Here is a 27699-nt window from a genome sequence, read left to right as displayed (position 1 = left end):
TAAAAAACAATTCTCTGGAAGAGAAGTGCATATTTGGAAAATAAAATAAAAAAAGTAAAAAATATATAATAAAAAACGCATACATGCCCGATTCAATAGCGACACTTCGGCGGAACGGACTGCGGTAAGGAAAGGGTTAATATCAATTTATATTTCTCAGTATAAATGACCAGTGTTATGCACTAAGATACAAATAAAAACCGTTACACACAAACTTAACACCGATAATTCTTATTAAGATCATATAACCTGTTTGTAGTAAGCGTTAGAACCAAGGTTCAGTCCACTCGAATAACCTAAAAGTTAAATGCGTAATAAGTGACAAGTCGATGTTCACATGTCCAGTCACTTTATAAAGCAGTCTCCAACGTCCCCACGCCCCATAGGGGAGCAAATTGATTGTTAAAGGGGGCAATTCAAAAGTGTACTCGCCACGAGTGTATCTCTTTCGCTTTAATATAAAAATTATGTAAATTACATAGGGGCGGGCGTAAGAATTTTAGGTAAGCAAAGTTATGGTAGCACAAAAAAGGTTGGAAAATACTATTATAGAGCGTCCATCTTATAGACTACCACCTACCAACTTGGAAGAACAATCAATCTCGTAAAAGAGTCAAAGACACTAAGAGAAAAGTTTCTTGATGTAAAAATAAGAGAGAGGATAACCTCATCATCACCATTCTAGCCATGACATCCACAGCCAGACTTAGGCTTCCCTAATGAACGGCTAGAAGCAACCTGTATCAAGCTCTTAAGAAAAGAGAAGAGAAAACAAAAGAGAGAACCATATCCAAGAGAACCAGTAATCGCAATAGGCGACCATAGGCCTCTACCGCATATTTCCATTAAGACCAGATGAAAGTGGTCTGCATCCAGCGTCTTTCGACGGCCATAAATATATGATATCCTTGTCTATGTATATAAGAATAATAAAATAAAGAAGTGGCAGTGGTAACCCTGCGGTAGACGATAGACTTGTGATCATAGGTCGCTGGTTCGACACCCAAGTGAAGAGATATACTCTTATGTAATTCACATTTTATACATTAATTACATAGGATTGCCAATGCTCACAAACGAGTTTCCAGAAGATGAGCAGCAGCGTCTTCTGCTTACTATAACACTGCGATTGCCCTCCCGCCTGCTAAGCGTGACGATTATGGTAAATTTACCATAGATGTCTTATGGGAGGTCAATACCTTGCAGTGGGAGATAACGGGCTGAAACGACTCAGTGACAAGTCATGAGGAACCTCGAGAGGGACCTTCGGTTTGGGCTGTCACTCAACGTTTAGCGTTTTGATTTGTGTACCTAAGTGAGCTACGGCTCTTGTTCTACAGTTATGGAGTTCTCTTGGACCTCCCACATAAAACTCACATGTTGTTATAACTTAACATTACCAAAAAAATGGGTACTACGACATTTAAAAACCTAAGAGCGTTCCTCCGCCACAACTGATTCACTTTTAGCATTGGAATTGCCAATTGGAAACTTGGACACAAGCCTGGGATTCCGAGCAAACCATTATTGCGAGGATTTAACCATATATGCGAGAGGTTAACATTAAACGCATTTATCGATTTGTCGTCGCCTTTAAAAAAAATACTGAAATATGATACAAAATGAACAAAAAGTCGATGTAAACTACACTGCGCACTAATCAATTACAAAAAAAAACATCATATTATTCACTTAATAACAGCAATTTGTATGCCGCATTATTTACTCGAAACGGTGTAGACAGAGACGGCTGTATACATCACCTCACAGATTATATAGATTTATAGCAAAGGTGTGTGAATATTTTTTTAAACATCAGCCAACACTTACCTAATCACCAGATTTAATACCGACGCTGATTTATGGGACGACTTGCATACAGTATTATTGGTTATACATATAAAAGCTTTAAAGAGTCCTATGTATATTTCAGAAATAATAAATTACTGAATAATAAAGTTAATTATTGTTTATTATCTGTTCCTGCAGACTTTACTGCAAGAAACTATTGGCGGTTTGCATTCCAATAAAATTTCAGAGGTATCGCATTATACTGGTGTCCATACAACCTATTAAAACTTTTACACTTTGAGCAATCAACCTTTATATTTAAAATTAATCTCCAATTGTCTTGTTAAAAATGAATTTAGTACTAATTATTAATTAATTAAACTCTTTTAAAATATCACCATAGTTGTATGGGCTTACAATAGATAAACATAATTAAATATATGCTATATTATATAAAAATGTATCTAAATAAAATAAATAAAAAAAAATTAAAGCTGCACATTCACTCACCCATCTGTGCTCTCGTAGCAGCAATAGTCCCACTTGTGACTGTTACACCGCCATTCACGCACCCGCCTGAGCGCTGGGCAGTTCAACTCGTCACATATTATCTTCATGGCAGCGGGATCCAAGATATCCTGTATGGCTATTATTGATAACCTGACAAAAATGTCATGAGTAATTATATGAATTATTTTTAAAAAAATTAGTGAAATAAAATATTTATGAGGAAGATAAATGGTTATCAAACAGCATTAGGATAGACAGATATAATGGTTGACACTAACAGGGGATGTCAGAGGAGCTGTCAGATTTATGACGTATGACGCATGTACATTTGTTTTGTTTAATTTAAGTTCTTGGTTTAAATTAGATGTTTTCACTGACATATCCCTACATTTATGAAAATATAGGACATTTTAAACAACTTTATTTTCAAATAAAATTATTGAGGGGACTTTAATCACTCATATATTTATTTTATTATTTCCCCTCAAAATAAGTCTAAGTAAATATAGAGCGGACAGATGTCAAATGATAAAAGGGATTGTATGTTAAATATATACAATAATATGCAATACACTAATAGATATATTACTTGCTAACAAATAAAGTTTTATTTTAATTCGTACAAGTCACACCATGGTGTGCTATCTTAAAAATTTGTAACTCTATGAAATTAGCATGGTTATTTTGTCGTTCACAATTGCTAAATTACAGCATAATAAGTTGCTATTTCAAGATTGTTTTATATACTCCAAAACTGTACACTCAAGTCATATATTATAAATTTTAGTCATAATTTTTAGCCTGAGCTTTACTTCAGGGAAAAATTATAATACTTAATTTATTACATATTAATTAATAACAAATATGCAACAAAGAAGTATATTCTGATAAGTGTAACACTAATTGTCTACGATATTATTATCATAAGAATAATGAGAAATCAATTACAACTTGTAAAAGATAATAGTTCATAGCTTAGCAAAATTATTGCTTGTTACTATATCATTTGACCTAACATAGTATATCTACACATATCTTATCCAAAAAATTCAACCTAAATGTAATGATAAGAAACAGTTGATATGTTGTATTCAAATGAGATTTTTTAACAAGTATTATTTAGCTAATGGCTTTATTAGACAACAAATTAAATTAATTAAAAACAGTGTAAATGCAAATAGGAATATGAAGTTTTATTTTTAATAAACTAATACTTGAAAGGTATAATGTTTAAAAATCATTGCTTTATAAACTTAAAATATATATAATAAAATTAATATATATCACTATATATAGCAACACAGTATGTTAATAGGCATGCAATGACCCATAGATAGATATATAGGATATCCATAGAATTATTAAAGTAAATAACATATCCTAGTTAAAGTGACATGGAACAGACCCTACAGGTCACAGAACATATGGTGGAGCCTTAAGGTCTAGCAGCAAGCACTGGCGAGCACACACAAAAGGTGTATAGAAGACAACCGTGTTCAGGTTATTGCAAAATACTAGATGCTTCATGCTGCTCTTATTGTTATTCTATGACAGAAGTCTAGGCCCAGCAGTGGATGTCTTATTGGTAATATGATGATGACTGTAGGATAGCCTTATTCATAAACGGTGTTGATATTTTCTATAACAATTGTGAACAAAAAGAAGTACACATAAAAGGGGACTTACTTGTTTTCTAAAATAGTCCTACAAACTACCTCCCTAACTCCTGGATTTGTAATCTTGTCTATACTAAGCTGATGAAGGTTCCAAGAAGCAAGACGGCAACACCTTATGCCATTCCTTTCATATGTAAATAATTCTTCTACAACAGGTCTGTGAGAGTATGCTGCCAATAAATCTAAGATATCATTGACAGGAGCAGTTGCAAAACCATTTGGCAAAGTAATTGGCAGTTTAGTTGGCATAGACAAACTTTTTCTGTGTGGTGTTCTCAATACTTCTTTTACTCCATTCAGAGTTGGTTCATTCGGTAAGTCATCTCTCCAAGGATATGTGTGACCATTTGATAAAAGCTGAACACTCTCACACTTCCTTGGCTCTAGGCTTAAGTGGTGTTTCACTGTACTTAGCCTAACTATGTCCATTCCTCGCACTTTGATCAAATCATCAAGAGATTTGAAAGGTCCCTTTTTGTTGCGGTAGTCAACAATGTTTGCAGCTATCTCCTGGTTAAGTCCCGGAACACACTGTAGTTGAAAAACACTCGAGGAGTTGATGGAGCATAATTTATTTTCACTTGGTAATCTTACACTATCTAAGGAGTGTGTACATGAACTGGCTCGGGACAACTGTCTTTTTATATTTGTACATATCTCTGGCCTCAGTAACTCAAGCTTCTCAGCTCCAATGCCTAAAAACGTTAATTTAATGTATTATTTGTAGATGACATTGGTATATTTAAGGTTATGTTAAGTGAAATTATGTTATATTAAGATATGTAAAAAAAGAAAATCACCTGAGACTAGTGCAAGGTCGTCAACACGCTTAAATCTGCCAATCATCTGTCGATGGCGGACGATTTCCCGCGCCAGCTGTCTGTTTACACCCGGCAACGTCATCAGCTGCTCTTCCGTTGCCGTGTTCACATTCATCAACTCAGGATACTCCTCGGAAGGAGGCAAGTTGAAAGTGTGACTCAAGCTGGATTTGTTCGATTTCGCGCGCCTCACAAAGCCGCGAAATGATCTTCTACTTGATTTACTCCTCACTGAACTCGGACTTTGCCCCATATTGATGCTGGCCACTTTAAACTATCATAACACAAACTTATAAGAAATTTGTTAAAAAAAAAAACAATATCAAACACTCAATATGCCTGAAACCAGAATTAAGGAACACTAAACTAACTTTAAAATCAAAAAACTTGTATGAAGCTTATCACTATTAATTAATTAATGTTATCACTAATTTCGCGTACGAATATTTCATCATATTTTAAATATAATCGTAACATTTCTACCATCACCCGTCAAATCACTCGATTGACTGACGATGACCAATGACATTTAATATCATTAACTTGACAACGATTTAAAGTTGCCCAACGCAAATAAATTTAAAATATAATTTTGCAATTTATGCAGTTTTCAATTTAAAGAAGTGTATAATAATTAAAGTATTTGAGGTTTAATGTCTTTATAAAGACATGTATATAAATTTAAAAAGATCTATTTTCTATATATCGGTAGTGACCTTGTTTGTATAAAAAACAAATTAATCTTATATTATATAGAGTTTCAAGAGATGATGGAAAGAATTTCGGTTTTTCTTGCAGTAAATTTAATACAACAGCGACGTTTTTATTCAAACTCATGCCTCAATCAGATAACAAATTATTCACAGAATTTTGTAATCAGGCCGTAAAAGTTAAATTTCAAGTCAAAAATTGGATTATTTTTCATATTTTTTAATATTAAGAAATGACTTATGAGAAATAGGTATAACTCCACTTTCTGCCTCTTTTCATCTATAGGATAATTGATTAGTTTTTTTTTGTTTAAATAAAATACAAATCCGTAGAACAATTTCTGTGCTATTTTATTTCAAAATCTGTACAATAATCGCCAATAAGCTTAAGAATCAAGATTTGCAGGCTACAATACTGGAGTAAGAAATACACTTCGCTTACTCTGTAACAGTGCTTTATTACGGAGTCGAGTGTGCTGTCTCATATATATAAAAAGAAACTGACTTCAGTCTACATTTACAGACATAAATTGCGTCTTTGCCGTGCAAACACTTCCATTAATTTTGGTGATCAAGCAATATTTTCGGTTTACAATTTAGATTAGAATTAAGTCTAACGCGAAATGTAATACAAACACCCCATATTTATTAAATGGAAAACATACGCTACCAACATTATACCGATGAATTGAGCGGACTATTTTAGGACACATTGGCTAATTTTAATCATAAACATCACACAAAACCTATTTAGGATTCAAATGATAAAAACTGAAAAATTAAGTCAAACAACAATGTCCCAAATAAAGAAATAAGTATTGGTAAACATTAATAATTATTCAATTTGTACCTCGTAACAATCATTATTTTTTGCATGTGTATGAATACACTACTGGTAACATTACGCTTGTTTTTTTTTAATTATTTTAACCAAATTGTAAATCTTATTTTTCAGGAATTTTGTGATGCTTACAATGAAAATATTTTAAAATTATTCGATTTTATCTTAAAATAAATACATATTTACATACATAGTATTATGTCGGTATCTATATAGCATATGTGAGAAATTAGGCATTAATTATAATAATACAGAACATTTATTAGGTTTATTATAAATATATATTATGTACTATTCTTAAGCGTGAAATTCATTCACAGAGAATTTATTACTAAATCACCTTTTTAAAACATAAAAATAAAAACAACCAAAATAAAATTCTGCACTGTGCGGACATTTCTAATATTTTTTTCATTTTGTAATCAATAAATATAAAAGTGATATTTATTTTAAGCGATTTGTTTTCCATAAATAATGAAATGATAATCCATGTAATTTTTAGTGATATAATTTAAATGGTTATTTATTTTCTTTTTCGTCTAAGTTTGAGGATGATAAGTGGCTAATTATATATGTGCAGGCAGAAAACACTACGTTGTTCTAATTATTCATATCACAGAGAAGACGCAATAAAAAGTGAAAACTATGCATAAGTTGAAATCATAATTTGACTAGCACATAAATAATAGAAGAAAAAAATGAGCAATAAAATGGAAAATAAATAGTAAATATTTTACCGGTACTTTTACAAAACACAAATTCAAACTGTAAATAATGATGGCTAAAAATGAGTTTTTAATAAAATATAGTGAATAATTTAGTAGCCATTCAGATATAAAAAGAAATTAATTTGTACCAAAAACATTATTGAGTAATAATTATAACGGATATCTTACGTACAATTACATTATGCCCACATAGCTCTAACATTTATTCCATTACATTACCATAAACAAACAATTCATTTTTTTTTTACTCCAATTGGCGGGAACGAGAACCCCGTTGTCTACGGTCGTTATACGTTCATTGATTAGCCACCTCACATTTTACTCCATTACAAAAATAGACAATTAGCCAGCCTTTTTCTTTGTCATATTATAACCATTAAAAACTTTTCGAAATTCCAATAATTACACCCAAAGATTATTATTTTACATTGATATATCGCCTATACTTTGACAAACTTATTTATAGAATTTTTAATTGTACATTTTTTTAAGTATTCTACTAGTATTGTCTTTAAATACTGAAGAGGAAACTCTAAAAATAATTTGTATCCGAAATTACAACTTTTAATTATTCTTAGGTCCGAGATGTTTAGCAAAAAAAAAAAATTAGTTGCCATTTGATAAACAAATTGCTAGTGTGTTTGAAATTAGTCTGTAAATAAGTTTGTCATATTATCAAATACATAACTATATACTACCTACATTACGCAAGTTAATAAGTTAAACAAATCCCAAAAATTGTATCAATAATTAATATTTATAAATACTTAAGTTTAGTAATCTGTTCTGAAGAAGCAAAGCCCACTGTATCCGCGGTTTATTATGATTTTCATTGAATCTAATAGATATTTTAAGTACCTACGATATGGTCTGTGGTCATCTACATGTATCTATATTCTCTTAATTGTTAAAACTGCATAATAATAGTGACCTTTAATGCTTAAATAAAATCACTAACCACAACTTTGTGAAAGAGAGCGTACGGGCAAGAGTTATTTTAAATGAAACTACAGGATGTATTCGATAATTTTACTATAATAATAAGCACCAAACCATGTTTGGAATGTTCTGTATTGCACCATAAACGAACAGAATCCGAATCATAAAATATACACTCGTATTACAGTACATTTTATTCATATTTATCCGAGAGGTCTGCGAGCAATCGTTCAGTATATTTCAAAATAAATAAATTCAATTACTACAAGCAACAATAAAGGTCACCATTAATTTCAATCTAGAATTCTTTACACATAGGATGAACGAACTGTTGAATTAACATGTGAACTGACAAAATAACTAACACAAAAATATATGCCAACGATAAATGTTTGTCCGTCCTTCAATGTGCGATGTCTCTATTATTCGAATATGTTACAGTAATCGTCAACATATACAATAGCTGCCCAAAAAGTTACAATCAGACGTACATTTATCAGCGGCATTAAAGAAACGGCAACAATCACATATATCACAATTTTGTACGCATACCGCCACAGTTTTTAAAGCTCCTATTATTATTTTTAGTAGCTTTAATATAGCAACATTGGAAATGAATACTTCAGAGACGATAGTAAAAATTTTTGATGTGCTACTGAAATGGTAGAAATTATTTCAGTGTTGCTATATAAATGTACAAATTTAGAGAAACTTAACTGGGCGAACGGTAAACAAATGTTGCCATTGTTTGTTACAAAATCGAAAGTTTTGTACAAAAATGTGACTACATTGTGCATGAACGTCGCACGGCCAGTCTTCACAGAAGATCACATGTTTTAGTACCCGGCTAATCTCAGTCCTGACCATTTCTAGTATAATTAAGTACAGATGTCCCGCCGTGGTTATGGCGTACTTATGATTTATTTAATACTACTAATACCGCGTAAAATCTACGTTCAATTTTAAATATTTTAAAACATCTAAACAGATTTTTTTTATTAAAATATTATTTTACTGGGAATTTTAACATAGAGATGGCCACACTCACGACAGGTCAACTGTAAAGAAATTATGAAAGCGATTCTAGAACAGTCCATGTGGATTTTCAGGAAAAATCCCAGACACATTTTGTTGCCGTCACATAACCATAAAGTCACGTTCCAGTTACACTTGAGGCTAACTAAATAAATACTTAATATCAATAAAACACATTAAAAATAAAACAATTACGAAATAGGAAAGTATTATCTCGTTTCAAATTCACTGTATTGTAATGGAAATGTATTACAAAGTTGCTCCTACTTGAAAGAATGGGTGCATTTTTCTTATCACAAGAGTTATCTTATAAATCAGAAGTACTTATTCGATATAAATTGGTAAATTGGGTTATATTCTTGATAAATTACGTCTCAGTTGTTTATTGCTCTATTTCATAGTTTATATGCCGAGTTTAATACAGTTAATTATTTAGTTCATACGAAAAATGCCCCACATTCGACCAAATTAAGTTTACAATATATTCTAATCCTTTATATAAACAATACATTTAAATCACTCTTCGCCGGTACTGACGCGAGCCGCGAAGCTACCGCGGTGACTTTACATCAACCAGTTCCCGCCAATAGCAATCGTCCGTTGAATTCAACCGGCCAATCACAGCGCGTTTCGGTCGCGCATGATTACAAATTGCCAATTGCAAGCGACACCGCGACGTGATTACGATGACGGTATAGATGTGTACGATTTACAACGACGCGTGAGTACACCGACGCGTTGACAACGAAGTACAAGCCAGCAATGTATAGACTAAGTTTGAAACTTTTGTTGGCGCGGTGCGCAAGCGTCGCTCTCGGAAGAGACCGGAGCTAGACTGAGTTTGTGGTCGCTCGCCGCATTAATTAATCTGGAAAATAAATTTTATTTACTTCAAATTTATTTAAGAGCTGTGAAAAAGTAACGTACGTAAATACGTAGGAAGTATTTACGAAATAAATAACAAAATAAGGTCACCTCTGCACCTCAGCGGGAGAAATGATAGGGAATTGTGAGAAGTATCAATCATCTCGACTACAACTGCTGTGCTAAGAGCATACAACTAAGAACTTCAATAATTAATCTACCACTGCATGTATCGGAAACAAAATAAATACTCCGAGAATATAGCGGTCATGTCTTCTGGATGTTCTAAATATTTTAATAAAGGGTATTAAAACATGCATTATAAATATAACTTGCATATCGTATTTTTCCCTTGGAGTAATGAACAAATAATATGAACAAGTATTGCAACCTAATCGAAGCCATAACTAGAAATTAATTCATAGTGAATTTTCATGAGGTGATTCAAACATGTGATGTAGCAGAGTAAAGTGTAGTACAATGTTAAGTAATACAATGTAGTGTAGTATATGATATTGTAGTGTATGAAGCATAGCATATGTTTAACATATCGTAATTAGTAAGGATTTAGCAGAGTAAAGTGTAGTATGGTAGTGTAGTGTAGTAGCACTACTATAGTGAGCGCACTGAAGTTACAGTACAGTGTAGTGTAGTATAGTGTAGTGTAACGTAGTATAGTGCATTGTGGTTAAACATAGTGCAGTACACTACAGTGCTCTAAAGTACAGTGTAGTGTAATGTAATGTCTTACAGCGTAGTACAGTACAGTGTAGTGTAATGGAGTACAGTGTCGTACAACGTATTACAGTACAGTGTAGTGCAGCATAGCAGTGCTGTAAAGTACAGTGTAATGTAATGTAGTATAGTGTAGTATCGTACAGCGTAGTACAGCACAGTTTAATGCATTATAGTACCGTGTTGAACAGTGCAGTGCAGTATAGTACATTGCTATAAAGTAGTGTAGTGTATGGCCATATGGTACAGCGTAGTGTAGTAGTGAGACGCAGCACACACCGGTCGGCTAGCAGTCGGAGGCGTTTAGGTCGAGGGGCGCGCGCTTGGCGCGGGTGAGGCGGTCCAGCTCGGCGGCGGCGTCAGAGCGCGCGGCTGCGGCGGCGGCTGGCGAGGCGTCAGCGGGCCGCGCGCCCGGCGAGCCCGTCTTCTTGTACAGCAGCGAGTTGAAGAAGCTCGCCAGCACGCCCTCGTTGCCCGGCGTGCCGCCGCCCATCGTGATCTTCGTGCCGTCCAACTGTTCAAACATGATAAGCTTATTTCTCTTGGGTAAGTTTGTGCAGGGCCGTTCAATAAATAAATTGCGACATACGTAATTTTTGTTTGACATAAGGTGATACGGTCATTAAAATGTTTCATTGTCGATTAAAGATATCTCAAAACATTTAAGGCACCCTTGGATATCTGTACTATATAAAATATTTGTTCGTTTTTTACATAGCCAATTTTCATAAATCTGAGACTTATTAATTAAAGTCGATTTGGCGACTCCGTGAGTCTGAGCTAGTACTCTGGTGATCTGCAATTCCCCCAGAGCCTAACCCAGAACTAACACTATAATCATTGGATATCCCTCACGTTCTTAAGTTGTATTTTTTTGGAAGAGACGTCGGATGTTTACATTGTTTGCCGATAGTTTAACCTGCTAAGAGAAGTCTAGAAAAGGGACATCATTTCTAGTTTACCTCCCATTTAATTTTGTAATAAGCCGTCTGCTGGTTTTATATCCACCTATAACTTTATTTTTTGCTTCATTAATAATCCTAATAAATTAAAAATACGTTTAATATAAAATGGAATTTGTATGTAGTGGAATAAGGTTGATTTCAGATGTGTACCTGCGCGGCGGTGCGCTGTGCTGTTCGTAGCGGCGAGTCGGCGCGTGGCGCTGGTGACCCGGCCTGGAGCGCGGCCAGCTGCCGCTGGAGGAAGGCCTGCTCGTCCTCTGCACATACCTCCGCCTCTCGCAGCCCGCCGCTCTGTGGACACACGCAACAATTTACACTGAGAACTAGTAATAATTAGTTTTTACTATATATAATAAGTGGAAGAAACACTTGATTATAGTAGACATGACCAATTGTATATAACGGGGTGAGGGTAGTTAAAGGTAGGAACAGAATCCTACTGAGTGGTCTTCGCTGCCATCCAGAGCCGCACACTCACGTCCGTTACATTACACAAACTGGTGTAAGATTGCTAATTTCTACATCCACGATATTTAAATTTTGAATAGTCCACGGACCCTTCCGTTTTGTGACCTCTGTTTTGATGAAGATATAGCCCTGTAAGCTAACAGAATTGACTTCATCCTAAACAATAGAATGCGTATGTGTCTGTCCTAAAGATATAAGTGCTACAATCTAGTAAAAACAAAGGATATTTTTAAAAATTGACACTGACTTTCCTCGTGGCGGGCTGTACGATGATATCTCTGTAGTAATCGTCCGGCTTGCACGACTGCATGTTCTCGTACAGTATGCTGATCTTCTTCATACTGTCCCACCCCGCAGGGCTGCAATAAAAACGCGGGAAATTAATTATCATTGGTCGCAGAGGCGGCTTAACCTATAGTGCAGGGTGTGCAATGCACACGGGCGCCGCGGCAACGTTAACGAGTGTTATTTTGCCTATTTAATGGAATCTCTGAAAAACATTGACTCTGTGTTTGGCACTAATCGGTGTAACATAACTCCTGAAGATGCCCCGTGAAGGGGTGAAACACGTGTTGAGTGAATTAACGGTGGCAGTTATTTAATTCGCATTGTTTACCGCATACGCATTTATCAGCGGGCTGGCGGGCGGTGCACTTTGTTGCACGACTACCACTACATGTGCGGAAGTGGCTAAATATTGGTCCTTTTCTTACTTGTTATTCTGCCGTCATAAGAAGAAAGGCCGTAACTAATACCATACTGTAAGCTACACCTACTTATAAAACAGCTTGTTGGAATATGAAAAAACTTTCTTGTTACGACGACAAAGTTAATAGTTATAGTCGCGGGGTAGTGGGGTCAGGCTTAGGAGGCGCCAGGGTTTCATTGCACACTGGCGCTATACGAGCTAGATCCGCCCCTGGGTGGACGAATTGATAATTAGAATAAATATTTTATTATAAATTCTCAGAGTCAAGTAAGACGACACTTTCTTGATATTTAACTTAAGCCTGTAAAAATTGTTGTTGTTTTTACGATAAAAGAAAATACAACTATAGACGTAAGCCATTATTAGTAACTAATTCTGTGATACTCAAAACCAAACTCTGTGATAACTCGGGAAGAGATGTGGGAGATAAAAGATGATGTGTAAAAGAAATGCAAGAAGTAAAAAGAGTAATAGATACTATGATGAAAGTAAATACGCATCGTACTCCGAAAGCTTAGTATGTTTTAGGGGAAAAGTAATGTCATTTCTGTCTACATATTTTATAGAAAAACCGATTGATTTTTACCGCTCCTGCATTGGAAATTTCTATACAAGACCGCAAACGGTTGGAGATAACGAAGGTAAATATATTGTTCATTAGAAATAAAAACTTGCTAAAAATGCAGTCTTGTGAATTTAACTTAAGAAAGCGATGTTACTTTCCAATCCCCTAATATATAGTGTAATTAAAAATCTATTGTGTTTATAAACTTTTTTATATATAAAAAATAAGCAAGTGTCAAGAACATTTAATCCAATACCAAAGGTGTACATACGAAGATTTTAAACCATTAAATTATAAATGTCAAACATTTGTCTTTTGATACACCAGTTGGACCGATGGCATAGTCTAGGTCCCGGGAAGTTTCAAGAAGTCGCTGGAAGTAGGCAGCGCAGCAAGATCGGTCATCGTGGCGTTCCTTGGGGGAGGCTTATCTATATCTTATAGTGTGCGTCGATCTATTGACATGAAAATGAATACTTTTCTTTTGATACATAATAGATTGACCATATCACAAATCACAGAGAATTGGACAATGTCCCCGTACTTGTGCTGCAGTGCGACTGGACTATCGATCTTCAATATAAAGTGTGACTCATGCACTGTCGCAGCGACTGAGTCATTTCATCTGTCCGCACGGCGTCATCGCGACACGATTTCTATTATCTACGACTGATACAAAACTACACGAGAGTATGGACATTTGCAGAAATGAACTAAAAAGTGAATAAAGCAAGTTTCGAACATCGCCCATAAAATTAAAATAACTCCTGTGATTTATTCACAAAGTTCTGTATCAACATATTAGGGGAACCGGAAAGTAATGTCGCTTTCTTAAGTTAAATTCACATGACTGCATTTTTTATTTCTAATCAACAACATATTCGCCTTCGTCATCAACAACCTTAGTATACAACGTGATCAAATGACAATCATCGACATACGCAAAAACGACATTACTTTCCGATCTCCCTAATATAAGTAATTGTTTACATGTGTACAAGGTTTAAAGGTGTCAATACATGGCTCATTTTTTTAGGAAAAAAAAGTTGGTATCCCTTGTCTTTTGGCAGTATAAAATCTACAGGAATAGATAGTAAACAATAATTAACAAATATGTAGTTATCTGAATTATTAAAATTTTCTTACTATACTATCATTACGTTCTGTCTAAAACTATTGATACTTGGATAGGGCGTACAATTAACACTGATAGCAAATTTGCTATATATACACTGTTTAAGAGCTTTTATACCTATAAACAATCATCCTGTATAAGTCAGTTGCTTAGATTCTATGAAACATTTTATGTAATTACAACCCAACACACATTTTAATGGCTACATCTTTCCTGTTATTCGACTATAATATGTGCGATCTTGTCTAAGATATTTCAGACATACAGTTCAAGACGCACATGAGATATTTGAAAGCAGACGGCTTAACATTTGTCTACTTCTTAAAAACTCAATTATTTACGCACACACATAAACAACAGATATGGAAGTTTATGTTTATTGTGCACAACTACCATCAAACGTAGAAACCTAGGCAATTCACACAGTGCTATACATAAAGACGTAACTCACATGAGCACGGCGTCTTTCTCGACGATGAGAGCAGGCGTCCGGAACGGCAGACCGTATATCCGGTGCGTGAGGTACTTGTAGAGAAGGTCGCAGTTCTTGTCCTCTTTGGCGCTGGTGTAGAAGAGAGCAGCGCCGTACTGCAGGCAGAAGCGCCGCACCCACTGCTGCATGAAGTCGAAGTGCTCGTCGCGGTAGTCGTGTTCCTTCTCTAATGTACTCATGTAGTCCGTCTGGTAATGCATACATGTATTTTTTTTAAAGAAATTAAGATCTTTGTCTTATATCAAAACTTAGCGAGACCGTTTAACCCTTTGGGCCACGCTGGTATTAAAAATGTCCCACCTTTTTGATGCGTAACAACGCACGGTGGGACATTTCTCGACCCACTTGGAAATATTGGAATAGTTGCGCGCTCATACATTTTTTTATGAATTTTATTATTTAAAGTAATTGGCAACACCATTAGCAATTGTTAAAAATTAATACTCGATTGCGCCGGTAAGGTTTATCATCATATGACAGGTTCATCAAGTGTTGAAACCGAAAATTTTAATAACAGAATTATGTTTTTTTTTTACTTTTTATATCATTGTATATCCTTATTAATAATAACACACTAATATTGTTAAATTTTGAAAGAAATAAAAGTTCTGTGCAAGATGGGTATTTTTATTTTCTAAAATTCCGTGCCTCAAAAGGTTAAGTAATACAATTAGTCTGCAAACCAATAGTTGTAACCGCCGGTGGATTTAAAATTAAAAACATTATTATTCGTATAGGCATTTATATGAAACATTTCAATAGTAGATTATTTTAACACTACAAACTATAAGCTAGCTAATGCTGATATATTAGAAGCCGGTCAGAAACTCAACAGTTGCTTTTTTTAAAATGAAATATAGTTCATTTTCACGTGAACATTATATCAATCATGTAAATGAATCAACAAACCAACTAAAAACTTTTAATTACTATAAATGAGATTTATTTAATAAACATACTTTAAAATTAGATTTAAAACTGAGAAAAGGAATGGCTGATATAAAGACACATGAAGAATTTGTTAACTTATTGAAGACAAAATTAACCCTTTGTAGCCTGATTTACGAAAGTGATTTTTTTTTAAAAATTACTGTGTTTGCTTGAGGGTCTAGATGAAAGGAAAAATAGATTTCTTTTTAATTTTGTTGGAAAGAATATTATACAACAGTAAAATACGTACAGCCAACCTATAAAAAAACTAATAGTAATGTCAACATTCGGTTTAAAAGATTGGTATCAAAATTGAAACTCTAGGCTATTAAGGGTTAAGGCGTTACGAGTTTGTTTTTATTTTCAGTGTTTATCATGTATCTGTTCACTACAATTCGTATTAAATGGATTGCACGTGCGATCCACCTGTGGTACAAAGCCATGGTGCTGGAATATATGAGCCGCTGAGAAGCCAATGCGGTTAAGTTAAAACACAAAAATTTAGAAAATTAAAGTTTTTTGATACATTAGTTTTTAAAATTCTTGATTTATTATTCAATTAGAAAAGTGTATTAAGTCTTTTTTGGAGGTGTAAATTGTGCAATAAAACAAAATATGTACAGGATGTGTAAATAAAAACGTTAGTTTTTATTGAAATAATGACAGCATCTTAAAAATTTTAGCACTTAATTAGAACTAACCGTTACAATTGCTATGAATTTCTTGTTTTTCAGTATTACCAACAAATATAGAAAGAAGAATAATTTAAGAGCTGTCTAACCTAGAAAGAAGTAACCAACGAGTAAATTCTTTAATAACTAAGATAATTATTTATTTCAACACAATTTCCAAAAATCAGAAAATATCAAAAAAATGGACTTATCCATGGGGTTAGGTCCATTTTTAATTTTTATGGCTAATGGTAGCATCTGAGCGGCTCATATAATACATATGCGATTTAGGTATAGCGAAAAAGTATTCAGAGTAAGGTTTTTAGAAATATGTAGTAACATAGTCTCTAATAGTAAAATAACAAAAGAAACGTAAATAAATGAAATAAGGATAAATAGTCTGTGATCTAGGAATGTAAATAAACAATAGAAGAAGATGTAAGGAAGATCTGCAAGAAAAGAATGACAGATCATGTGAAGAGTAAAAGAAATAAAAAAGACAATTTGAAGGACGAAATAGAATGCAGAATAAGAATTAAAAACCTCATTTCACCCGAATTTGTAACGTCTCTACCTCACACAAGGAGGAGGCCCCAAAAACGGCTGTCATATTATAAAAAGAATATATACACGTGCGTCCATAGTTGCACATGACCCGCGATAAAATAATTTTTATATAAGATACCGGTTGTATACGGTGACAGATGGAATTTTCATGTTTGATACCAGTAGTTACACGACGAAGGGTGTAATATTCATATATGTGTCAACAATGGTAAACAGTAGGGTATAACATGTCATTGCTCACCTTAGTGACCACGACTACAATGTCCAGGCCGAGATTCGTGGTGAGCACGGCCTCGGGCAGCGGGGCGTCATCGTCATCATCGTGAGCCAGCTCGTCCGCGAGGTTTCGTGACGATCGCTTCATGGGCGACGCGGCCGGTTCCAGCTCGTCCCCGGGCTCGGTATACCGTTGCCACTTCTGCGTCTGTGCCTTCTTACTGTCGAGCCTTTGCTCTGGAAAGTTTACATAATGGTAGACGTTCGAAGTTACACTGATCTTAATTCTAACTTACCTGCACTTGTTACATTAAACACTTATTAACACATTCCATGCCATGTGGGGCGTATACAACCCCCGCTGCATATTCCGTTCAAGCCATTTGCAGTTCTCATTTAAAAACAAATGGCTATTAATAAATGAATTGTAGAGTCGAATATATATAACTTCACATCACGTATACGTAATACGTAATGCATATTAAAATTTATAACTTTTTCCCGTTAATTATAGCTTTACAGTATAGAAAAAGTGTAAAGCATACGTCTTAAACGACTTCAATTTTTAAATGCAGGTCGTATATGCCCCGAACGGCCTGGATGAAAAATATTTAAAAATTACCGTGGCACGGAACGTGTTAACATTTCACACGTTAAAAGTTACAATTAGCATTATAATGTATTAATATTCGAGTTAATTGCATAAAATATGATACTAAAAATATTGTAACGGCTAATTCAACGACTAGAAAACCAAACTGTTTAAATTCGTTATATTTTAAAAATAGTTTGGACGTTCTGAAGTGAATTTTCAGATATTTTGTTAAAAAAATATAGTTATTTAACAGACGATGCGAGTAAAAGATCTCACATTGTAAATTTGACAGAAGCGCACTTTTCCAACTCTCGAGTACTTTCACAAGTTAATTATCCCCGAGAACGACTTGACCACCATTCACAGCCGAATTGCGTACGATGTATATTGACGTCGTTAACTTTTGGTTGAATAACACTATGTTTTCAACTACTCGTGGCATATTTTTTACATCTTAATTTATACCGTAATCAAAATCCTCTATATTTTCATGCATTAACACCTTGCTGTGCTTTAACCCTTTTCTTGATAATGTATCTGTAGAGATACATCAGAATTAAAAAAATATAGTGGCATCAATTTTGAACGCAAATGTATGTGAATGTTTAGGTAATTTCTTTATTTTCGAACGTTCGTACAGTTTTTTCTGTTGGCATCCTTGGGTCTTAAAAGTCAAGTGGTATGAATATTAATGTAATATTAAAAAAATCTGCCATGTTAAGGGTTAACGAGTCTGACCCGTGATGAAAATTTTGACCCAAACATGAAAATGATTGGACAGGATCATGAACAGATCGCCGGGCCTAACGTAAACATCACAAGCCTGGGTCGTGATTAAATGTTAATTTCTATCAACGCCACCAAAGTTAATTACAGGTCTCATAGTTACTGTTACAAAATATTTTACATTATTATATTGAAATTTAATAATAAACCCTACGAAGTGGCAAACAAAAGAGGTTTAAGTGTAAGAATGTAAATCTAGTGACAGTGATGTTCTTCCGTTGGCGCTTTACATTTAGGCCCGAGTTTCAACGAGCTAAAGGAGCAAGGGGGTTAAGGCTAGAATTCTAGAATTCCAAATACGCCCCGACGTGAGAAGAATTTATCGCATTCAGACGAATTTTTTTTTGGGGTCACTTTTGTAATAAAAAATGCGATGGTTTGCGCAGGTGACCCTTCCTCGCTCTAATTTATAAAATAGTTGAAGAGGCTTTGTGTAAGAACGGCAGTAAAGTACACCCCTGTATAACCACAATGCAGCGATTGGATTAACACCTCGTAGTTAGGGAGATTAAATAACGTAAATTAAGGACATAATTAAGTAAATTTAAATATATCATCTCTTTAAATTGATATTAGGTAATAGAGTTAGAAGGTTTAACAATATGTCAAATGCCTTCTATTTTTATGACAGATAGCACGCATAAGAACTATAAAAATATAGAGTTAATTTAGAAAAGGTATTGGATACGTAGAAAAAGATAAGAAATATTAATTAGTGATAAATAGTGTGTCTCAATGTCAACTCAATAACTATTTATTACTACATATATAGATATTGGTGACGTAGTAAAATATTCTAGCTACAAGAATATTCCTAGCCGATTAAGAGCGAGAAGCTACTTTCTAGCCGACTCTTCTTAGCAGGGGGCAGCCGCCCGATCCATCCTTGGCTCGTCTGTGGTCCACGCTGCCGTCCAAAGCCGGATACACACAACACAAACACCACTCAGCTCTACTCGGGTAGAGCGCTTTACTACGTGCGAACGATTTCTTGCAACTGTTACTCGCCCGACCATATATTACTTAATTTTAAGTTCACAGATCCTTCCATTCCTTGAACTAAGCTTTCCTTTTCTGTGAATTCGGTTCCGATGAAACTGTATAAGCCCCCGGACTAACAGCATCAACATCAACCGAGAATAAGTAAAAAGGAAGTATTAATTAGGTATGGTACATACAAGAAAATTGAGTAATTAGCTTTAAGATAAAATGTTAAAAGTAAAAATGATAATAAATGTAACCAATATAAAAGATGGCTTTATTTTTTTAATGTACTCTCACTGCTGCCCAAATGACATTTGCAGATTCCGCGGGTATGAAGTGGCACGACGCAGATTGCGCCTAGCTTAAAACCTCTTTTAAAGAAGCGAAGCCCGAGGACTTCCGGGGCAGCTTCGGCTCGGGCCGCACATATTCCCATTTTGTCGGATTGGGAGGCCGCTAAGTGACGAAACTCAAGGGATCCCACGAGGGAACCTTGGTTTGGTCACACTATATAAAAGAATTTATATTTCAAGTTCATATTCAATCAATTTCTTAAAATTACGAGGCAATTTGAAGACATTAACTTTTACTTTATTTTATAAAGCCTTAAGGAAAGTATAACACGTGCTAACCTTATATACATGACATTTTTTTCAATTTATTAATATTCTTACGCATAAGAAGCGTATATATACATAATAAAGAACTACACAATTAACATATGTTTTCCGCGTTGAGAACAGATGTGTAAATAAAACACATTATTTATGATCAGTCAGAAAGCAAACCCGTTCATTTTAACATAAGATTAAGTAAGACGATGACGTAACAGATTGAGTCACAATCGAGAAATAAACACTATGGGGATTTTAATATTCTAACAAAGTTCATGGATTATCAATGCGGCATTCAAGTAACTTAGAACCTAATACCTTGAGCACTAAGTATGTTAATCGCATGCCATTTAAGCCGGAACTTACGGGCAAAGACGTAAAGCATGGTCACAACGGTAAATATTCATTCATTAATAATTAAAGAATTTTATGCTCTATACTTTTAGTAATAAAGGTTTGTTTTGAAATACTTTAAATTTTTCACTTATTTCCAAAGTAACTGCGTCTTTAGACAAGCCTTTTATAATACATGTAACAGGGGTGGCCAAGCTCAATGATAGCACGGGCCGTTATTCAAAATTTTAAATTTTTCGCGAAACAAAATGAAATACGTTTTAAATACGTAACTAAGCAAAAAAGTAGTTAAACTACTGTAATTGTATTTATTGAAAATATAACAAGTAGTACAAAATAAATATATTGAACTAAATTCAATATTTTTAATTCAATATATTTATTTTGTATTAAATTATATTATGTATTAATTATATTAATGTTCTTTCGTTTATTAACCTTTCAGGTGCCGTTTTTTATGGCCATTAGGACACATCAATTTTACTTCCAAGAGCCGCTCGCGAGCCGTAGGTTGACCACCCCTGACATACAATCTATATGCCCGTGCCACACCCTTTGTTACAATGTACATAAGCTGAATTTTACATTTTATATGTTACTTCGATAAATACACACACACACACGCACACACACACGCACACACACACGCACACACACACGTATATATAAACGTTTACGTTTGTTACTAGAAACAGAAAACAACAACAGACAGACACATTAATATTGATAACATTATCAATTCATACCTCATCATCGAACCGGATTTATAATGGAAAAAAATTTAAACACATAAATCAGTTTTTTTACATCAATTAAAAAAAATTGTTAAAGCTAATCCTGAATAGGTACGCCATTTAGTTCAATATTTATCAGAATATACCTTACAGTAATAGTCGCCTTTATACTTTATTTGGCTGACAAGTTATATATATAACTAACTATAATAATATACTATATAATGCGAAACTTGTCTTATTGATAAGGATGCGTTTACACAGGCGCAAGATTTCAGTCTACATCGGTCATTTGTATGGTGCGGACGCTCTTATTATTTCTATCTATGTTGATTATTCGTATTTGCTACATACTCTACTATTTATACCCGCGTGGGTAGGCCGATTTCTATTACAACTGTGACTTGACAAGTTCTTTCAATCATATCAAGCATACCGAAAAAGACATTAACGAAGAAACTAGAGTAGCATTTTGCCGCCTTAGGAAGCGGGGTGAAGTTGGGGAAAGAAAAAGAGATGTACGCCGCCGCAAGCGTTAACGGCGAACTAGACGAGACGGAACGAAGCAGCCGATGCTCCCCCCGTCTTGTCGAGTGAAACTAAGGAGCGGTACAGCGGTTTCGGTAGTACTATATTAAATATTGCGATTGAACTAGGCGTACCGTTAACATGGAATTCTCAGTTTTATTTAGTAACAGACATTTTAGCTACAGCTAATTTTATTTTACCAGTTCTGGTTTTACCTGTTTCCTATTAAAAAATATTTACAGTGCTAACCCTACGCTTTGCACGTCGCATTCATTCTAAAATCACATTTCTGATAATATCGAATAACTGGAATTATACATTTAATTATTTGTTTAATTTTATTATTTTCATAATTTCAACCGAAAAAATCCCACTGCAAGCCTGTAAAGCCTTTTAATAAACCTCCTCCAAAGATCGCCACAATGACCAGTCTTGCGCTGCCGGCATTAGTTGGCCCACGTCCACTTAGTGGGGGCTTACCCACGCCATGTCTATCTTCTCGTGGTCACCACTCGAAGCTTGTTGGGATCCAACGGCCATCGCCTGCACGATATGCTCCCCCCACTACCACTTCACACGAACAATTATTCTACCTACGTCTATAACCTTGATCCTCATTTTTGATTCGAGCATACAGAGCATAGCTTTCCTGGTCATTGTTCTCTGGATGACCTGAAGCCTTATATAGCCCATCCTAAGGAACCATGTATGGGATCCACAAGTCATCGCTGGCACCATACATTGATCAAATACCTTAGTCTTCAAACATTGCAGTATTTTGGACGAGATGTTTCAGAGCTTCACGAACACTGTTCATCGGAGTTGAATATATTATCGATATGTATTATTTATAGAGCCTAAAATATACAATGACGAAACCAACAATCAGTTCCTGCATTTCTCATAACACACAATTGCTTATAATAGTTGAATGCACTAATAGATGCTACAATGTGATACCCCACTCGAGACATATTCTAACTTGAATATAACTTAAATTACTTCAATTGTCTCATTGAACGCCGGCCAAAGTACCACTAACAAGTATGACTAAGTAATAGAATAAGGCTATGATAATTTCAAAGAATATTTTAACAGTTGGATATGTGTGAGAAAGGCCTTTGGTCCAGCGGTGAACATCCGTAACAAAATATTAATAATTTTTTTGTACTAATGTTGTGTAGTGTTTGTTTGATTACATTATAATTTATTTGTTTTTAATATTAACAAAGATAATAATATTGTTTTAAGGTAAAATTATGAATATTCTATTTAAAACAAGACTATTTTTACAAAGAATATTTAGGTCTGCGTTACTGCATAAATAGTTTTTGTTAATCAATTATAATAATAATTGTATTAACGAGTGAAATTTATTAATTAAGAGACATAATTCATTTTGAGTGTACTGTACTTCATTGTGAGTCCAGGGGGGTCAGATATGCTACTCAGGTCTGGCAATCGGTGAACAAATTCAGAAAGGCCACCTCGTATTGGCATTCATTTTCATTGACCACACTCCTTGTCTTAACTAAATTTTAAATGATCCTATTTTAGAAGTTGGTTCCATAAATGCGCTATAGAAGAATTTAAGCCTGTCACAAGCTAACTTGGCAGACTTAAAGAAGGAAACCTTATGCTTACTTACTACCTTATCTGTATAAAAATTAACTTTGAATTTACTCCTAATTATTTAACTGACTAGATTATAAACGTTGTTCAATATAGTTGTGTGGCCTTTGAGTATATTTGACAGGAATTAAGTTATCTATATTAATACTACATGTTTCGATATTCTTGAAAATAGCACTAAGTCTTGTTTAGAATACATAAACACATACTATGTTCATCATCATCTATAAACCACTTTGTCTATACCAATTCCTAATGATGATGTCAATAACTACTTTTTATATTTTATTTATAGTATAATTTTATTATTAGCCAGTTCTCCATGGCACCCTAACAGAGTATTTTCACATCATTATTATGCAAACAGTAACATGTTGCAGTTTAACAAAATATTATATACAAAATATAATCAAAATGAGGAATGAGGTGATCCATAGACAATCCTAATAAATTAGCAAGTAAAAGAAGTAATGATCAGGTCTTAAAGCGCAGAGAACAGATGAACAGTATATGACGTCCACAGTTGGATGTACCAATAGGTCGACAGACAACAATGCCAAGGTCATAAGAAAATTATTAGAAATAGGTGTGGAGGCCAGTAGTGGAACTCCTACGGCTGAAACTATGATGATAATTACACCATGTCTCAAATAATTTTGAGGTTTTATAAATAATTTACAATTCAGTCTTACTTCTTAGTACTAAAAAGAATTCCTAACATACTGTTTTGGTATATGTTCCTTGTTTCTTCATAACCCATATAATCATTAAATAATTTGCTTAATTACTAATGTATACTACATTTGACCATATCTAAAACCTGTATATGATTATTAAACAGCAGAATTAAAGTAGTAATGGTAAGCATGCAAATAAACACTAATTAATATCAAATCAGAACTTACCTGGAGTGAGATCCAATTTATCTATATGATCGCCAAGCACTGACGCCCAGCTCTGGAGTTGATCTAGTATACCCCATGGTGTGGTCATGGCCACTGTGAGTATAATAAGGGTATGTGGGAATGTGTCTTCGTTGAGTGCAAACTTGAGCAGATTTGTGTGACCTGGGTCCCCATCCAACACCCAAACACTGAGTCTTGTGTGGTCTAAAACAAGCAATAATCAATTTTTTACAATGCAATTTATGTTATATATATATATAACATAAATATATATATATATATATATATATAATATATGTACATATATCATCAACACCCTTATAGTAAAACCAAAAAAGCTCATTGCACCCAACTGGTGGGTGGGCCTATAGTCTTCTAGAGAAGTCTTGCAATTTTATTGGTTAATGCTTTTCTCTTTATTATTTATTCTTTGTTTAGCTAATTGTTTTACCACACAGGCCATTCAATTGTGGAATGATTTACCGCTGAATACTAGACATGCTAAATCAATACCTATTTTTTAAGAAAACTGATAAGAAATAATTACTATACCAATTATTATTTATACTTTAATTCATTTCCTTTTCTTTATTCTTTTTGAAGGAAGTGTGATCCAAGTCAGTTTGATGTTTTTATTTATTATTATATTAGTATATGTACTACATATTTATGTATTTTCATATATAATATGGATGTTTTGTACAAATTAACTACCAGTTATTTATACTTCTACTGTTTCCATACTATTGTAGTCATGAAGAAATTGCCTCTCTACTATTATGAAAGTAGGTATACATTTTCGAGCATGTACAATAATGAATATTACATTAAAATAATTCCAAGTAAAAGAGCAACTACAGATTTATCAACTACACAATTTGAATAACATGGAACCACATAAAGTATATAAAAGTAGCATTATTACGCCTGTTCCGTTTACAGAATATATAAAAAGTATAGAAGTAATACCCAATATGAAGGAGTTAGACTAAACATTTGTGAGAATTATCTTTTTTTAATTACTATACACTTGTGCATAAGGTCCCATCACTACAATACTGAAGAATCGTATGAACACCCACCCTAGTTCATAATCTTAACTTACAGCTGGTGATGCAATACAATAAACATATATATATTAATACATATGTTAATTTTGACTTTATATAACTATAATGAGTGCATGAAGACTATGACAACTAAAAGTCTATTCACACTGGTAGATTTAAAAATTAACTGAAATATATTCAAACTTATCTAATAAGAATATATTGAGGTTGAAATAGGAGAAAAAGTGAGATAAGGATTGACATAAGAAACAATGCCTCCTTCATTCCTAAAATTCAGCAAAGAGATTGTATCGGTTTTAATGGATAGAAATAAAACAGAGCAGTGAGGGTCAGGTAGGATCAGAAATTTATAAAATCTCAATTGCTATTATAACAAGAAAATAAAAGAAATTGCAAGAGAATGTAATTACATAGACAAATATGAGGTATATGATCAAAGACAAGAATTAAATTGTACTGTGATATTTAAGGAGTGAAGGAGAAACAAGAAAGGTGATGTATATAAGACTAGTAAGCCAGAGTAATGTGCGATATTGCAAAGAAAAAAAGAGAGTTAAAAAAATAGAACTCATGGTGAAAAAAAAATTGAATTGGAAAAAAAACATTTTCCTTCTAAGATAGGTGTGAATAAGTAGTCCTCAATAACTGGACCTGCGCCTCTAACATGTTTTATTTTGATTCTGTGGCATCAAAAGTGATTTCTTGAGACAGCAGTATCTCAAGAGTGTGCTGGGCACTGTATTATGCAAAGTATACCTAAGGATACCTGCTGACATGGGAAACGTAAGCCATGGGTTATGCCACTCAGTACAAGCATGGGTACATGCACACTAATTTACTATTATTTCATGCGACCCCGCAAGGCATACCATGCATAGTCATGGGATGTTTTGGTACACCATCTAAATACTACAGTGTCTAAGCAGCAAGTGTATGCTAACCAATCCATTCCAGGGCGTATAAAACCTATGAGCCTTTTGGTATCTTTTGAATCATGATTCTGCACTTGGCTTACTACTGTTTTTAGTTATGTTACTAACTTTTATATCCGGCAAGCTTTAAAATAACTTCTTTTTCTTTTTGCTTATTATTTACTTATTTTAAATTAGTACTAGTGAACTATTTTATGAAAACAATGTTCATATCAGAATTAAACAATTATTTATTTATTTATTTATGTTATTGTAGCAAACCTTAGAATACATAAAAGGTTTTTTGACAATTTTACTTTATAAAATGAATTCAACCTGTGCAAGAAATATGGTTGACCAATTCAAAACAAATATTATTAGATTTACTTATATGAAAGCAAATTAGTATGGATTCAAATAATAACATACCATCGCGATATTCATCTCTAACATCTATATAGGCATATTCCAACGCTGACCCCTTCTTGGGATCTTCAACACCCTGTAACTTTGCTATGAGTGTTGTTTTACCAGTTTCATTGTCACCCAACACTAAGACATTCTTATTTGAAGGTAGTTTTGTATTGCCCTGATTTTGGACTTCTTCTAAGATCGCAGACCTGAAAGAAGCATTCACCTTAATTGCATATCAGCGACAAAATGAGACAACAAACACGACAACATGTTCGTGTAATTATGTATGAAAATAAACGCTGATACTGTGAAAATGATATATTTAGTAGACAAAGGTGTTCGTTGCAGCTAGTTCGTGTATTTCTCAGGTACGAATCTTGACATCACGTAGGTGTGACACATTGGATACCCTATATGGATGCTGTATGTTACTCGTGAAATAACAATTAACTATTACCATAAATTATCTTTCCCGTCACCGTTCTCTTTCTTCCTGGATCTGAGCCCATTTGCGTGGCCGTTTGTATCCATTCTTCAGGAATTTTAGAAGATAACAACGGCACTGAGGGCTTTTCTTTCGTTTTCGTTTCGGCTGTTCATACGTCACTCTTGCCACAGACAGAACAGACTAAAAATAATCCCTGATCGTTAGTATTACTAGTGTCTGTATATTTGTAGAGAATAACGATTTTTACAGAAATAAATTTAAATGATTTATTTAATTTATCATCACAATTTTTCCAATGCAATTTTGCAAATGCCGTCTAATAAGAAATATTGGCAATATTAAAACTATCTCAATC

The 27699-nt window shown here is 34.0% G+C and overlaps 2 protein-coding genes across 3 annotated transcripts in view; both read right to left on the bottom strand.

The window, feature by feature from the left end:
• The window catches only part of LOC137922031 (endonuclease/exonuclease/phosphatase family domain-containing protein 1-like), a 43215-nt gene extending 37923 nt beyond the window's left edge, over positions 1–5292 (bottom strand). Inside the window, exons 1-4 of one of the 2 annotated variants that reach the window (XM_068764869.1) lie at positions 5282–5292; positions 4778–5137; positions 3988–4672; positions 2302–2451 (exon numbers count right to left, since the gene is read on the bottom strand). In XM_068764869.1, the coding sequence (XP_068620970.1) occupies positions 2302–2451; positions 3988–4672; positions 4778–5051 (1109 nt within the window). In that variant the 5' untranslated portion in view covers positions 5052–5137; positions 5282–5292. Of the gene's footprint in view, positions 1–2301; positions 2452–3987; positions 4673–4777 lie in introns of both variants that reach the window. The other variant, XM_068764868.1, reaches the window with a different exon arrangement.
• A 544-nt stretch (positions 5293–5836) lies between these two features.
• Dlic (dynein light intermediate chain) lies at positions 5837–27507 on the bottom strand. The gene is made up of 9 exons (XM_068765170.1): positions 27354–27507; positions 26912–27102; positions 24502–24705; positions 17395–17606; positions 14944–15173; positions 12331–12442; positions 11766–11906; positions 10930–11164; positions 5837–9919 (listed from the first exon to the last, which is right to left on the bottom strand). Exons 1-8 carry the CDS (start codon positions 27425–27427, stop codon positions 10937–10939), a joined length of 1392 nt encoding a protein of 463 aa, XP_068621271.1. The 5' UTR covers positions 27428–27507; the 3' UTR covers positions 5837–9919; positions 10930–10936.
• Positions 27508–27699: the final 192 nt, after the last annotated feature.

Source organism: Battus philenor, unplaced genomic scaffold, assembly GCF_028537555.1.
Source record: "Battus philenor isolate CCGP_79_NKW_IND1 unplaced genomic scaffold, ilBatPhil1.0.hap1 SCAF_2, whole genome shotgun sequence".
NCBI classification, from domain to species: Eukaryota; Metazoa; Arthropoda; class Insecta; order Lepidoptera; family Papilionidae; genus Battus; species Battus philenor.
Note: the sequence above shows the minus strand (reverse complement) of the source record. Positions and strands in the feature narration are given on the sequence as shown.

Bases quoted from the DNA above. Each gene is read 5' to 3' on its own strand.
- Dlic (XM_068765170.1), bottom strand. From the start codon at position 27,427: ATGGATACAAACGGCCACGCAAATGGGCTCAGATCCAGGAAGAAAGAG. The intron at 11,907-12,330 runs GTCAGTGTCAAT...GTGTGTCCACAG, and splicing joins TACAGCCCGCCACGAGGAAA to AGCGGCGGGCTGCGAGAGGC. The intron at 11,165-11,765 runs GTACACATCTGA...ATGTTTGAACAG, and splicing joins CACAGCGCACCGCCGCGCAG to TTGGACGGCACGAAGATCAC.